General features: G+C 41.4%; 1 protein-coding gene across 1 annotated transcript in view; it reads right to left on the bottom strand.

The window, feature by feature from the left end:
- Positions 1 to 4,410: 4,410 nt before the first annotated feature.
- Positions 4,411 to 16,331, bottom strand: part of CNGB3 (cyclic nucleotide gated channel subunit beta 3) — a 175,689-nt gene continuing 163,768 nt past the window's right edge. Inside the window, exons 16-18 of the mRNA XM_070477432.1 lie at positions 8,051 to 8,197; positions 7,632 to 7,806; positions 4,411 to 5,100 (exon numbers count right to left, since the gene is read on the bottom strand). Of these exons, the coding sequence (XP_070333533.1) occupies positions 4,843 to 5,100; positions 7,632 to 7,806; positions 8,051 to 8,197 (580 nt within the window). The 3' untranslated portion in view covers positions 4,411 to 4,842. The remainder of the gene's footprint in view (positions 5,101 to 7,631; positions 7,807 to 8,050; positions 8,198 to 16,331) is intronic.

The following is a 16,331-nucleotide window of genomic DNA, read 5'->3' as shown; positions in this document are numbered from 1 at the left end:
GAGCTCTGAAGAATTGATGCTTTTGAACTGTGGTGTTGGAGAAGACTCTTGAGAGTCCCTTGGACTGCAAGGAGATCCAGTCAGTCCATCCTGAAGGAGATCAGTCCGGGTGTTCATTGGAAGGACTGATGCTGAAGCTGAAACTCCAATCCTTTGGCCACCTCATTTGAAGAACTGACTCATTGGAAAACACCCTGATGCTGGGAAAGGTTGAAGACAGGAGGAAAAGGGGACGACAAGGATGAGATGGTTGGATGGCATCACCGTCTCAATGGACTGGCGTGCTGCAGTCCATGGGGTTGCAAAGAGTCGGACACAACTGAGCGACTGAACTGAACTGAACTGAGCAGGGAAACAACATGGTCAAAAGTAGTTGCCATGGTTTGAATGTTAGTGACCCTCACCTCTGCCTCTTCCCAGTCGCAGCAAATTTGAAATCCTAACCCCAATATGATAGGGTTAGGAGGTGGGGTCTTTGGGAGGTGCTTTGGGAGATATTCAGCTCTCATGAACAACCTTTATTGTTCTTGTTCAGTCACTCAGTTGTGTCTGACTCTTTGCAACCCCATGGACTGCAGCACTCCAGGCTTCCGTGTCCTTCATCATCTCCTGGAGCTTGCTCAAACTCATGTCCATTGAGTCAGTGATGCCATCCAACCATCTCATCCTCTGTTGTCCCCTTCTCCTCCTGCCTTCTATCTTTCCCAGCATCAGGGTCTTTTCCGATGAGTCGCTTCTTTGCATCAGGTGGCCAAAGTATTGGAGCTTCAGCTTCAGCACCAGTCCTTCCAATGAGTATTCAGGGTTGATTTTCTTTAGGATGGATTGGTTTGATTTCCTTGCAGTCCATGGGACTCTCAATTGTCTTATCCAACACCATAGTTCAAAATCTGCAATTCTTTGGTGCTCAACCTTATGATCCAACTCTCACATCCATACATGACTACTGGAAAAACCATATCTTTGACTCTATTGACCTTTGTTGGCACAGTAATATCTGCCTAGATTTGTCATAGCTTTTCTTCCAAGTAGCTAGCATCTTTTAATTTCAGGGCTACAGTCACCATCTGCAGTGATTTTAGAGGCAAAAAAAGAAAGTCTGTCATTGTTTCCATTGTTTTCCTGTCTATTTGCCAAGAAGTGATGGGACTGGATGCCATGATGTTAGTTTTTTGAATGTTGAGTTTTAAGTCAACTTTTTCACTCTCCTCTTTCACTTTCATCAAGAGGCTCTTTAGTTCCTCTTCACTTTCTGCCATAAGGGTGGTGTCATCTGCATATCTGAGGTTATTGATATTTCTCCCAACAATCTTGATTCCAGCTTTGATTCATCCAGCCTGGCATTTTGCATGATGTACTCTGCATATAAGTTAAATAAGCAGGGTGATAGTACACAGCCTTGACGTACTCCTTTCCCAATTTTTACCCAGCTGCTTGTTTCATGTCCAGTTCTAAATGTTGCTTCTTGACCTGCATACAGGTTTCTCAGGAGACAGGAAAATTGGTCTGATATTCCCATCTCTTTAATAGGTTCCCACAGTTTGTTGTCATCCACACAGTCAAAGACTTTTGTGTAATCAGTGAAGCACAAGTAGATGTTTTCCTGGAATTCTCTTCCTTTTTCTATGATCCAGCAGATGTTGGCAATGTTATCTCCAGTTCCTCTGCCTTTTCTAAATCCCGTTTGAACATCTGAAAGTTCTCAATTCAACTGTTGAAGCCTAGCTTGGAGGATTTTGAGCATGACCTTGCTAGCATGTGAAATGAGTGCAACTGTATGGTAGTCTGAACATTCTTTGGCATTGCCCTTCTTTGGGACTGGAATGAAAACTGACCTTTTCCAGTCCTGTGGCCACTGCTGAGTTTTCCAAATTTGCTGGCATATTGAGTGCAGCACATTAACAGCATCAACTTTTAGGATTTGAAATAGCTCAGCTGGAATTCCATCATCTCAACTAGCTTTGTTCGTAGTGATGCTTCATAAGGCCCACATGACTTCACATTCCAGGATGTCTGACTCTAAGTGAGTGGTCACACCATCATGGTTATCCAGGTCATGAAGATCTTCTTTGTATATTTCTGTGTATTTTTGCCACCATATTAAGATATCTTCTGCTTCTGTTAGGTCCATACCATTTCTGTCCTTTATTGTGCCCATCTTTGCATGAAATGTTCCCTAGGTATCTCTAATTTTCTTGAAGAGATCTCTAGTCTTTCCCATTCTCTTGTTTTCCTCTATTTCTTTGCATTGATCACCAAGGAAGGCTTTCTTATCTCTCCTTGCTATTCTTTGGAACTCTGCATTCAGATGGGTATATCTTTCCTTTTCACCTTTGCCTTTCACTTCTCTTCTCTGCTATTTGTAAGGCTTCTTCAGACAACCATTTTGCCTTTTTGCATTTCTTTTTCATGGGGATGGTTTTGATCACTGTCTCCTGTACAGTGTTATGAAATTCCATCCATAATTCTTCAGATTTAATCTGTTGAAGCTATTTGTCACTTCCACAAATCCTATGAAGAGCATTCGTGCCTCCATAAAAGAGACTCTGGAGGGATCCCTTGCCGCTTCCACCCTGTGCAGGCACAGTGAGAAGGAGCCTGCTCAGAACCACGTTGGGCTTCGATCCTGTACTTCCCAGCTCCAGACCTGTGAGAAATACACTGTGTTGTTCATAAGCTACCCTGTATGTGGTGCTTTTATTACACAGCCCAAATGGTCTAAGACAGTTGTATTTGAGAAAGGCCTAACTTTAGCCATGGCAGAAGGACTGAGAAAGAAAAAGTGATTAAAGCAGTTAGTGGGTAAAAAGTGATTATTTATTTGAGTTGAACAGAAAATACGAACTGAATTGTTAGCATTGAAGTTGAAAAGGAAAGGGAAATTAGTAAGATTTAAGAAAGAGACAGGATTTGGTGCACTATATAAGCAATGGAAGAATTGCTAATTACTCTTAGATTTGAGTCTGAGAGTCTGGTAGAATGAAGATATTATCTAAAAAAGGATAGCTTGGGAGAGAAAATAGATGACAGGGGAAGAGCATAATGGAGGTTAATTTTACTTTCTTAATAGAATATAAGGGGAGAACTTATTATTCACAAGCTCAGGACTTTTCTCATTTATTTTTGTCCTATTATCAGACTTTTTAGAGGTCCTATTTTTACCTTTTCTTTCTGGCTCTTGTAATCACTCTCCACAACAAACTCCCATTTATCAGGTAAGCACTATTTACCAATTTCTCTGTTTGCTTAACTCTGGAAAAATGCCACCCAAACTTTTGTAAAATTTGTCATGTCTCTGTGATACTCTTAACATTTTTGCATTTAAAAATGGTGAGTACCAAATGATACATTTTATCCTAGTGATTAATTTATACATGGTTTGCTGAATGTGTCTGTGTTGTAGGCTTTTTGGCTAATATAATTTGTTAAAACACTCTCAGCAAAGTGCTGTTACAGTGACCATCTTCTGAGACTTGGAAATAGCCTTATTATACCGAACTTAATGTTATACACTAATGGCATTTATTAGAATGGAATTCTATATGTATTATTACTTCCGACAGCAGCCTGGCTTTTTTAGCCTCCTCACAGCATGAGACTTTGGTAATTATGCTAATGCTAGCTGATTCATGAGGACAACTTCCTAAAGTGCACTTAATTAACTCGGAGATTTTGTAAACAGCTGTACATGTAGTTTCCGGAAATTGCAGGGATATGTCAATCTGACATGTGTACAGTCTGCCTTCCTAACCTCGTCAGTTTTTACTAAAGTTGAAAACAAGAAGCTCAAATTTGACACCTTCTGAAGCAAATGCCTGCAAGTTTCTGAGAAATGTCACTTTAGCCTCCTGGAAGATGGGGGCAGTCTGATTTCTCCTGTTTGAGTCTGTTGAGCCAGATGAGACTTTTAAGTTGATATGGAGGAAAATGTTAACGTTTGCTTCTTTAGTAGAGGGTATATAGCTTTTCCAACACGTTGCTGCAATGGGATTTTGCTTTTGGGTTTGGGCTTCCCCGCGGCTCAGAGAGTCAAGAATCTGCCTGCAATGCAGGAGACCCGGGTTCGATTCCAGGGTCAGGAAGATCCCCTGGAGAAGGGAATGGCAACCCACTTCAGTATTCTTGCCTGGAGAACCCCACAGACAGAGGAACCTGGCGGGGTATAGTCCATGGGGTTGAAGAGAGTCCTGCACAGCTAACACTTCGCTGTCACTATTGTTAGTGTTGCTGAGCAGCTGTGTCCTTCAGAGGACTCCTCCGCAAGGTGGGTTTTATATCCTTTGAGTTCATAATGACTGCTTCCTTTAATTCCACCTGCTGGGTGATCTGATACTTGACTGACATCACCCTGGCTTGGATAAAAATCACTTGATTTCTGACATTTTATTAAAATCTCATACTCCCCAAATAAGAGGTAAGAGTCATACACATAGAACATTTAACCAAGACTAACAGTGCAGTGCAAGACTTTAACACACACACACAGACAATTAAGAGAAAAACCTAGTGAATCATTTCAGAGCCAAGACCAACCTAATCAAAAACGGAGGGAAGAAACATCATTAAGAAAGAACAGAAGAAAAATAACCTTCTAGGTACCATTAGGAGAATACCAATTGCACAAAGCTGATAACAACAGAGAATAGGGATCTTTTTCTTAATAATCTTCTTATTGCTACTTCAGATCACACTCTCAGATAAGCGCTAGAAACTAAGCTAGAGATTTGCCTATGGTTTCTCAAGGGTGCCGGCAAGGTCTTTTCCTGCCATTAGTTTAAACTCCCATCCTGGCTATAATCTCTCGGGGAACTAGCTAAAGTATATCTAAAGATCATCACATATTTATTGCTTAGCCTTTTCTTTGACTTCGATCGTCAGAACCTCTTCCCCGCCCTCGGCAGAAGGAGCCATGCTGATGATGAGTGATTGACGGGTAGTTCCTCTGGGTAAAACTGCCTTTCTAATTGCCTGGGGTGCTTCCTCCGCGGTAATGGAACTCGTTTGACATTTGGATGTTTGAAGTGGTTTCTCTGCTGGTTCTTTTTCTTTATCTTCAGATTCTTTTCCTTTATCCTCTTCTTCCTGGTTTTCATTTTTTCTCTAGAAGAAAGTTATTGAAAAGAGTCGATTGGTACTGAAATCATAATTGAGGGTGTTGGAGTCTTTTGATGAATGTGCAATAGCTAAGGATCACCATCAAGAGAGACTGACGTCATATGGGAATCATGTCTGCCGTGCTGGAGAATGGGGTTGAGCTGTCACCTTTGAATTCAGTGTCAGTGTGCATTACATTTCTGTTCCTGCCAAGGAATTTGCTCCCATTGGCACTCATGGTCTCTGAATTATTAGATTTAGTGCTCAAGATGCTTTGCTTTTCAAATATTTACTTATTTATTTTATGAAGATGAAATCTTAAATATTTATCTTTTAATAAAAAAGTATTAGCCCAATACCAAAAAATGCTCTAAAAATACTCTAGAACTATGGTATCCCTCCTGCATAAGCTCATGGGAGCATCTCAGGGAGAAATTCATGTCTCCTTTCTAGTACAGTCTTCTCCATTTGCCCCATGGGTATCTGATATAGTTTTAGAACCTTTGGCATTTAGTGTCATCTGTAGAAATTTCACATTAAGAAACATACCATGCTATTTGCTGGTGATGCTTGAGATTAGTTTGAAAGAGGCTTGTACAGGGATGAAGGTGCGTATACAGAGCTGAGAGCCAACATGCTGACTTATAGAGTTGTTCACCCCGTAAGTCTTTTACACAAATTATTATTTGCCTGCCGATTAAATGAGCTATTTGTTGTACACTGATCTTCATCAGAGTGTTGTGTGTGTGTGGAAAAGGAAGAGGCAAGTTTGAATCTTTTGAGTGTGATTGACTTTATAATATTTGCTTTACCGATTTTCAGAAAGAGTCACAGATACTCACCTCTTACTGTTTTAGAGACAACATAATAACTAAATTTAGGAAACCTGAATCTCTGCTCTGTTTTTCAGGATCTGCGCTCATAAACTTATCATGAGAATCAAAGAAGTATAAAAAAAAAAAAGGAAAACTAAAACATTTCAGTTTCATGACATTTCTTGGAATTAGGAGACAGCTTGGTATATGTGCTGAAGCCTGAATTTCTGAGTAATAACTTTTGCTTTGTCGTTGATGGTGATCTTATCTAAATAACTGATCTAGATCTTAGTTTATTCAGCTATTACATGAAGGCTGTGATGCCCTCTGTGAGTTACTTCTGACTTTGTGATAGTAATTGAATGAATACTGGTGAAAATGGCTGGTAAAATGTCTTATATATTTATAGGTATATATATGTTTATATATATACAGTTGATCCTCATTATTCATGGTAGTTTTGTTCTATAAAGCTGCCGTGAACACTGAACTAGCAAACCCTGCTCTTTGGGGTAATGAGGGTTTAGAATCCTACAATCCTCTGGTTTTAACATTTTTGTCAACTGCTCAGTACATAACCTTGTTTTACAAGCATTTCTGTTTAGAAACACCTTATTTAATATGTATGGTTTATTCATTACACTGAACTCACAGCCAATAGCATTCTGACTCACGCCTGGATGCAGCTTATCTAATACACGTGTTTCTCTGTAACGCACATCACAGTCTTTTTGCCCTCTGGAACACAGTACTTTGGCACTATGTTTGAGGGCCATTTTTAATAGTGGGAGGGGGTAAAATGCATACACATACAAAAAACATGGCAATAAGTAGACCATGAAAAGTTCATCCATTCACAGTGCGAGAGCTGAAACAAGAAGGCAGAGTGTCTCCTTGTTCAAATTCGGCTGGAAACATGTGCCTCCAGCAACTTAAAGTTTTTGGTACTCTGCACATGTATGCCTGTGAATACCCCCAAACCCCCTAAATATTGGTTTAGAGGTTGCAGACACATTTTAGTGAGTAAACAGTTTCACAAAGACAGGAAACACAAGATGAGCCCCAGGGAAGCCATGTGCGTGCTGCGCTGCGCTGCGCTCAGGTGCTCGGTCACGTCTGACTTTTCGTGACCCCACGGACTGTGGCCCACTGGACAGACTCCTCTGTCCAGGCCAAATATTCTCCAGCAAAAATACTGGAGTGGATTGCCATTCCTTTCTCCAGGGGATCTTCCTGACCCAAGGATCGAACCTGGGTCTCCTGAATTGCAGGCAGATTCTTTACCGTCTGAGGAATATAGAATCCCACAAAAATCAGTCCAGATTAAAATGGCTACCCGCTCCAGTATTCTTACCTGGAGAATTCCTTGGACAGAGGGGCCTGGCGGGCTATAGTCCATGCGGTCACAAAGAGTCAGACACTACTGAGAGACTAACTCTTTCATCTTTTCTCATATATATATATATATATATATACACACGTACATATGCATATACATTCACAAAACACTAAAACTGTCATAATAAACCCAGGGGGATTAACTGTGCTGATACATGGGTGTACAGTAAATAATAATAAATGCTGTATATAATGTAGCAATTCTGTGCATTAAATGAGTCCAGATGATGCCAGTGTCTGAAACAGGATGAAAGTAGGAGCTTGTTTGAGTGTATTTCACCCGGGGGTCTCTGTTAGAGCCCTCCTTTCCCTCTGTCCTGTTACCTGAGCGGTTTGTTCTCTCTTCAATGTGAGTAGTCTTGCAAGACCCGCTTTTCCAGAGCTTCCCAGAAGTGCTTTAAACATCTTGGGTGTTTCTTGTTTCGGTGGGAAGAGAAAGGCCAGCCCTTTGTTTGGGGGGGTTGCCCCTGTGCCCGGAGCTTTGTTCTTTAGAAGCACTCTATGGGCAGGAGAGAAAGGTCATTTTAGGTAGCGTCGTGAGGATTCTGGAAAAACTTCCCAGAAGTACTATCTTTTCTCCTAATCTGTGATGTTTTCAATGTATCACCGCATAAACAATAGTTTGATAGGTGGTTCTCCTGGAGAGAGTTGGTTGCAGCCCTCAGCACAGTGTCAAGTGAAGCCAACTCCTCTCTAATGGGGTTATTTTTTTTTCTCCTCTAATGAGGTTTCAAGGGTGGTACCTGGCCTTCTTCATGAGCAGCTTTTCAGAATCTGGGTAATGCACGAGGATTTCTTGGAGGGTCTTTTTGTCCAGAGTTAGAAGGTTGGCAAAGCCGTGGGCCACCACATTGGCAGTTCTGCGGTTCCCCCCTCTTGCCGCTAGCAGGCTGTAAGAGAGGAAAGCAAGTCGTTGCTACCCTTTCCATCTCCCTCCACCAAAATCTTTTAACAAATAAACACCACGTGTTAGAGCCAATTATCCCGCTTCGGGGTCATTCCCTGGAGGTGAGCGTTCGGGTGATTCTGTGCAGAGACTCAGGATGTGGTGGCAATGGAATTGGCAGCAGCTTTGACCATGTTTGGCATCTGACTCCTGCCTCAAATCCAGGCCTTGCAGCCGTCAGATCCCGGGAGGTTCTCCCCCAGATCCCAGGAGTGCCGCCTCTCTCTGGTAGGAATCATCCGTTTGCTCTTCCAGACTCACCTTTCACCCCTCCTGACCTCTTTGCCCTCCAGGAAGCGGAGCTCTGCGGGTTTGCTCTCTGCCTTTGATTTGGGTTGAGCCAATGGGAAGTGTGAGTAGGAAGTGAGAAAGCGGGCAGAGGGTGGTCTTGGAGCATTTCCCCCCCATTCTTGCCCTGCCAGGACTTCGGTTAGCAATGGCTGCAGTCTCTACCAAAAACCCACAGCCACTGACACGTGGCCATCTCCTAGAAGAACAACTCCCACAGATTTCTTTCTGGGTAACTCACCCTGCCCTTGTCCCCTTTCGGCTTGGCTGTGAAAACAGCTCCCTTGTAGTAGCTTTGAGATGTGTCAGCATCTCTTGTTGGGTACTCTCAGATTTGTCTTTTAATTTTCTTTGACTGACTTCTGTCTATAATCCCTTTATTAAAGTCCTCTTAGTTAATTTCCTTAAGTGTACATTCTGTTTTTTGCCTGTACTCTGAGTAATAAAGCTCTAACAGCAAATCTCAATGATACTTTGGTAACACTGGTGAATTTAGTCTCTTCCTGTAAGTGGTTTCAGATCAGACTATTTCTCGGTGTCATAAATTGTCCTGATGTAGTCGTTAGGGCTTCCCGGGTGGCTCAGTAGTGAAGAATCTGCCTGCTAAAAAGGAGACCCAGGTTCAATACCTGGGTTGGGAAGATGCCCTGGAGAAGGAAATGGCAATCCTTTCTAGTATTCTTGTCTGGAAAAGTCCATGGACAGAGGAATCTTGGTAGGCTACAGTCCGTGGGGTTGCAAAGAGTTGAACGTGGCTTAGCGAAACAATAGCAATGGTCATTCACATACCACTTCCCACTTGGAATGTTCCAGAATTGTGGGTTTTATATCTCTCAGGGTATAGGTGGGGCATTTTGCCTTTTGGAAGTAGCCAATAGATTGTTATCAAATAAATGAACAATGGAGTGAATGAAACAAATGAATATAACTTCTATCATTCAGCAGTAATCTAGAAAATAAGGGTTGGTCTTTGAAAACAAGACAAAAAAAACACATTTCAAATGTTAAAAAAAACACCACAGGCTCTGCAATGAGATGGTAACACTCACTGAGATTCAATCTCTTGGAGTCAACCATTTAGAAATGGAGAAAGAAGTCTCACATTAATGAAAACAATCTCCAGGGGTGGGAAAGACTGAGCAAGCGGTCTGGCAATAGGAATGCTCACGCTTTCACAGCCCTGCCTTTGGGGGCAATGAGATGTGAGAAGCTGCCTGGATCTTGGGCCTGAAGATTGATATCAGACCATGTGGATTTCTCCAGCTGCTGTTGCAGAAAATGGAACATTCTGACTGGCCGTTAATCATCAGAAAACTAACACAGTTTCAGCTGTGGCAAGTAAAGAGCGTGGAAGTTGTCATTCCTGTCTTTACCACTTGAAAAAGTTGAACAAACTGAAAACCAATGACTTTCTCAGACCTGTCAGAGAACTGAGGTTGCAAGGTCAGCTCCCGCCCCAATCTGGAGAATCAGATGATTTCAGAAAGTCATGGCCAGACCTGCTTATCCGGGCAGAAGCCCTTGGAGCTGTAACTGGTAGGGAACACTTAAACGGTAATTTTGACAAATTGCTCTAGGTTGAGAGTAAACTATCAAGAGAATGAGAACCTCAGAGGGCCACAATTAGGGGGAAGCTGACACTTTCAGGGGTTTGACGTTGAGAAACTCCAGCAAATTCTCATGGTGGAGAGCCAAGAAAGATCTGCTTGTTGCTCTGGCAGTAAAAGGGGATAATTAATCATTGTTAAAAAACAAAACAAAACAAAACTCCCAGGGTGTATTTTTTCTCCGTCACAAAGGCCTACATCCAGGGAAAAAGATTACACAGTCTTACCCACCTTCAGGAAGGGCATTTCTCTCAGTCTAGGCACGTCTAGCCTTCCTGTCTTACGTCATAGGATAAGAAGGACCTGTGAAGATCGCATCCCAGGGACATGAGTGCCCTCAAAGACTGAGATTTAATCCCAACTTCGGAGCTCTCCCCCATACCTTAGCACCAGGTCAAAGGGGCTTCTGTATAAAAAGAGTGGATTACAGCTGCAAAATGCAGACTTGCTCTCGGGAGTGTTGAAGGGAGGCCACAGGCCTCAGAGGATATGGAAACATGGGCACTAGAGACATTTAGAAGCTCTAGCGCCCACGCTGTAAACACAGCTCCGCCCCCAGTGAGGGTAATGGAACGTCTCCTTCTGAAACCTTCTGCCCCAGTTCCCATTGCATCATGCACAACTTTTAACAAAAATCACAAAGCACACTAACAAACAAGTGAAATACAGCCGGGAGAGCCAAAGAAAGCATCAGAACCAGACTGAGATGTAAAACAGATGTTGGAATTATCAGACACAGAATTTAGAATAACCATGATTAATATGTTAAAGGATCTACTGGAAAAAGTAGGCATCATTCAAGAACAGATGGGTAATGGAAACTGAGAGATAAAAGTCCTAAGACAGGTTTGAAAGGAAATGTTAGAAATCAAAAATACTGTAGCAAAAATTTAATAGTGACTTTGATGGGCTCATCAATAGACAGAGTATGGCCAAGAAAAGATTACATGAGATGTGTGGAAAGTTCCTGAACTGAAATACAAAGAGAGAAAAAGAAATGAGAATAAAAACAGAACACCAAGAACTGTGAGACATTCTCAAACAGTATAACACACACACAGACACACACACACACACCTACCAATCTCTAATACTAAAAAAAGCACTTGAGGGAATTGTGGCAAGAACTTTCCCAAGTTAATGATAGACAACAAACCACAGTTCCAGGAAGCTCAGAGAATACCAAGAAGAATAAATTCCCGCCCCCATTCCTAAGCATATCATATTTGAACTACAGTAAACCAAAGACAACCTTCAAAAGACCTAAGAGGGGAAAACATTAGTTATAAAGGAATGATAATAAAAATCATGGTAAACTTTTCATCAGAAACTATACAGGTAAGAAGAGAGTGGAGTGAAATATTGTGCTTGAGAGGAACAAAATCTATGCATAGAATTCTATGCATAGTAAAATGATTCTTCAAAAGTGAAGGAGAGACAAAGATTTTCTCAGAAAACCAAAAGCTGAGGGACTTTGACATTAGCAGAACTACTTTTAAAAAATGTTGAAAGAATTTCTTTGGGAAGAAGTAAAATGATACAGATTAAAAACTTAGGTCTATAAAAAGAATGAAAGGCATGGGAGAAGGAATAAGTAGAGGTAAATAAAAGTTTTATTTTTCTTATTTTTAATTGATCTAAAGTATAACTTTAAATAAAGTAATAGTGTATTGGGTGATTGAGCATAGGGATAAGTGAACTGACTGACTGAAATTAATGTCTTCAGGGCTGGTGTGGAAGGCTATATAAGACTACCTGTTAAGTCCGTCAGTTCAGTCTCTCAGTCGTGTCCGATTCTTTGCGACCCCATGGACCACAGCACGCCAGGCCTCCCTATCCATCACCGGCTCCTGGAGTTTACCCAAACTCATCTCCATTGAGTCGGTGATGCCATCCAGCCATCTCATCCTCTGTTGTCCCCTTCTCCTCCTGCCCTCAATTTTTCCCAGCATCAGGGTCTTTTCAAATGAGTCAGTTCTTTGCAACAGGTGGCCAAAGGATTGGAGCTTTAGCTTCAGCATCAGTCCTTCCAATGAACACCCAGGACTGATCTCCTTTAGGATGGACTGGTTGGATCGCCTTGCAGTTCAAGGGACTCTCAAGAGTCTTCTCCAACACCACAGTTCAAAAGCATCAATTCTTCAGCGCTCCGCTTTCTTCACAGTCCAACTCTCACATCCATACAGGACCACTGGAAAAACCATACCTTTGACTATACAGAACTTTGTTGGCAAAGTAACGTCTCTACTTTTTAATATGCTGTCTAGATTGGTCATAGCTTTTCTTCCAAGGAGCAAGCGTCCTTTAATTTCATGGATGCAGTCACCTTCTGCAGTGATTTTGGAGCCCAAGGAAAATAAAGTCTGTCACTGTTTCCACTGTTTCCCCATCTATTTGCCATGAAGGGTTTTGCCATGTCATAATGTGTGCTTCCTGGTGGCTCAGGAAAAGCCACTGCGTCTGCCTGCAATGAGGGAGACCTGGGTTTGATCCCTAGGTTGGGAAGATCTCCTGGAGGAGGAAATGGCAACCCACTCCAGTATTCTTGCCTGGAGAATCCCACAGAGGGAGGAGCCTGGTGGGCTGCCGTCTATGGGGTCACAAAGAGTCGGACATGACTGAGCAACTTCACTCACTAATGTGTGATTGTGGTGTAGTGTAAATGTGAAGGTAAACTTAGTTTAAAATGTATATTGCAAACACTGAAATTTTTTGCAATGAATCATAATAGATGTGCTAAGAGAAAAACAGAATTATATAAAATGCTCAATTAAAACCAGAGAAGGCAAAAAAAAAAAAAAAATAGAGGGAAGAAAACTTTACTGTTAGGCCACCATAAGGCGTCAGAGACTCCTACCTGAACTTCATGTTAAATTTGAGTCCAAGACCATTTAGGCCACTTAAGAATGGATTTACTCCTCCAAGATGGAAACTATTTCCTTGGAATCCACACATGTTGACCATGTTAATGCCTACTTATTTTGCTCAAGATTTCACATTAAAAACTTAAAGGTTTGTTCCTCTGTGGCCAAAAAAACCCTATTTACTTTTTAGTCCTTTCCTGAGATTCTCCCCAAGACAAGCTCTGCCTTCAATTTCTTTTCTTTCTTTCTTTCTTTTTTTGAGGAAGAGGAAGAAATTTTACTCTTTCATTCATCTATTTGTCATCTGTCTTCCTACCTATCTGTCTATGAGATGGATGTTAACATTTGAAGGACAATGATTGGACGAACCTATTTCATTCACAGTCCTATCTCCTTGGAATAGAGTAATCCAGTGGCTGGGCAGGGCTAGATGGCCTTGAGGGGCTTAATTTGGACCTGAGATTGTCTCTGTGTATGTCAGACTCTGACAGCAGAACAGAAAATAACATATTTAAATGTCAAGTTATTTTGAGATTTCTCAAGCTTTAATTAAACTTGCCTACAGGTTACACATTTGGAGCGCTTGATGAGTTTTTGAACGGAAGAAATAGTCTGTCTGCCAGATGGATTTTGCCCAAACTCTCTCAGCAATGTTTAAAATAGCATCTTTTTTTTCCCCTTCTGTCCACAAAATGCTTCTCCAGCATTCCACCAATGGAAAGTTTCACTCATTAAGTAGCTTAGTAAGAAGATCTCTAAATATTTCCAAGCCCAGAGTTTCGGAAAGAGCACGTGCTAAAGGGTGAACAGCTGAGGTTAATGATAAGTGTCCCCAGGTCAAAACTACTGGATAGAGCAACGGCTCGGAAAACCATGGGATGGATTCTAACTCCAGGTATGTCGCTGGGACCTTAAACAAGAACTTAAAGACCTTTTAGATGTTCACTCCAATCACACAAGCATTTATTGAGCGCCTGTTATGTATTCAGCAGGCCTAAAGGAAAAATATTAAAGCAGGATATGGTTTTGTGCAAAGAGTACAGATTTTGGAACCAGATAACTCTACCATTTCTTTATTTATAATATTTAATTAAAATTTTAAAAATTGAACTATAGTTGAACTTTGCTATTTAGTAAGTATATTTCTGAGCAAGATACTCTCTCTTTTGGGCAGCAAGACCATCTTTTAGCCCCTACTATAGGTATCATTATCTTTAGGGAGAAATGGGTGTTTATAGACCCCTGACATTCAATTATGAAGGTGTAATTAGGCACCCCACTCCAGTGTTCTTGCCTGGAGAACCCCAGGGATGGGGGAGCCTGGTGGGCTGGCGTCTATGGGGTCGCACAGAGTCAGACACGACTGACGCGACTTCGCAGCAGCAGCAGCAGCAATTAGGTAAAACCCCTGGCTGAGAAGTTTTCAACCCTAATTTGGGGTATGTAACTGTAACAAGAAGCAATAAGTGTAATACATTTTATTATTCAAGGTTTTCCAGAGAAACAGAAGAAATCTTAGAGTGCACACACACACACACGCAGATGTATATATAAAAGGAGATACATTATGGGCATTGGCTCACGTGGTTATAGAGACTGAGAAGTCCCACCATCTGCCACATACAAGCTTGAGACCAGCAAGCTGGTGGAACAATTCAGTCTGGGTCCAAAGGCCTGAGAAAGCAGAAAGAGGAGCCTCTGGTGGAAGTCCAAGTCTGGGTCTGAACGTCCAGAACCAGGAGCTCTGATGCCTGAGGGCAGAAGGCAGATGCACTAACTCAAGCTGAGAGGGTGAATTTACCCTTTCTTCGCCTTTTTGTTCTACTCAGGCCCTCAGTGGGTCGGGATTCCTCCTACATTGCTGAGGGTGATCTTCCTTACTCCATCTCTGATTCAAATGCTAATTTCTTCCCCAATCACCCTTGCAAACACACCCAGAAATAATGTTTTATCAACTATCTGAGCATCCTTTAGCTTCATCAAGTTGACATACAAAATTAACCATCATATTACTAGCATGAGAAAGGTGAATCAGTGAATGAAATCAGTGATGGGAATGTCAGAGGGAAAAGGTATTAATATATTTAGTGTGAGATGACCTGTATGTGTAAAACTTGATAAATGTCAGAAATAAATAGCAATATGGAGGTTATATATGTAAGTATATAACATATTTACATATATATCTATTATATATGCATATATATTATGCACATATAATATTTACTATATATCTATTATATATATGTATATGTATAATGTGCACTTATATTGCATTAATATACATACATCATATACATATAATATGTAATAAGCACATATACAATAAACAGCTATGCCTATATATGTGGCTGTGTATACATAGGTGCATGGTGTGTGCGTACATCAGAAAGAGCTGAAATATTCAGATAGTCCTTGTCAGTCATTCATTCCCAGTTCTTTTCCAGGGCTGCCACATACGGCATCATAAATTGTGCACAGCACACACCAACTATAATATGACCGGAACACAGCCTCACAGCCCTTTTCAGCAGAGCTGAAAGGCAGAAGGCCTTCACAAGGATAAGTAGAATACAAAAGAGCCTAAGCTGAAAGGAAGAGCAAAGGAAAACAAGAATGGAAACATAAAACGGGGTTTACCCAAGACTGCAAACTCTGCCACCAGAGGGCTTCACATTTGGCGTTAAGTCTCTTGTGTCATAAAACGCGATCAATTCTTAGGTTAAGACAGAGATGCCTCCTGAAGGCTTTAGTAGCGAGGCCGCTATGTAAACTGGTGAACAGCATGTTCATATTCTTATTACAGATGCAAAACTAAGTTTGCCAGCACTGCTTGTGATGTGTGCTCAGTAAACGTCAGGTGTCATTCCAAAGTCCAGTTCCATCAGAGCAATTCTGTGGGCGGGAAGCGCAGTCAGTGTAGTGCATATCAGATACTCATCTCTCTCTGTTTTCAGTGGTACCCAGACTATCTAGAGAAAAATAATCCTCCTAAACAGTGCCTTTCTCAACTGTTCTCTTGATTAGCAGTTTTTGCTAAGAGTTTGAGATTGTACGGAGCATTACAGTTTGGAGGCCAATCATGCAGAAGCATGTAAGAAATCCATCGTATGAACTGAAAAGGAGAGGAAGAAGAGAAATTAGAGATAAATTAGGAGTGTGTAGAAATAGCACAGTCCATAATGACCTAGATATGGTGCTAAGTTCTGAGGTCATAAAGATGATTAATATCTGCCCTCAAACCAAGAGCAAACCCGCCTACTCTGTTGGTGGGAATGTAAATTGGTGCAGCCACTGTGGAAAACAGTATGGAGTTTCC

Source organism: Odocoileus virginianus, chromosome 15 (assembly GCF_023699985.2).
Source record: "Odocoileus virginianus isolate 20LAN1187 ecotype Illinois chromosome 15, Ovbor_1.2, whole genome shotgun sequence".
In the NCBI taxonomy this organism is placed as follows: domain Eukaryota; kingdom Metazoa; phylum Chordata; class Mammalia; order Artiodactyla; family Cervidae; genus Odocoileus; species Odocoileus virginianus.
Note: the sequence above shows the minus strand (reverse complement) of the source record. Positions and strands in the feature narration are given on the sequence as shown.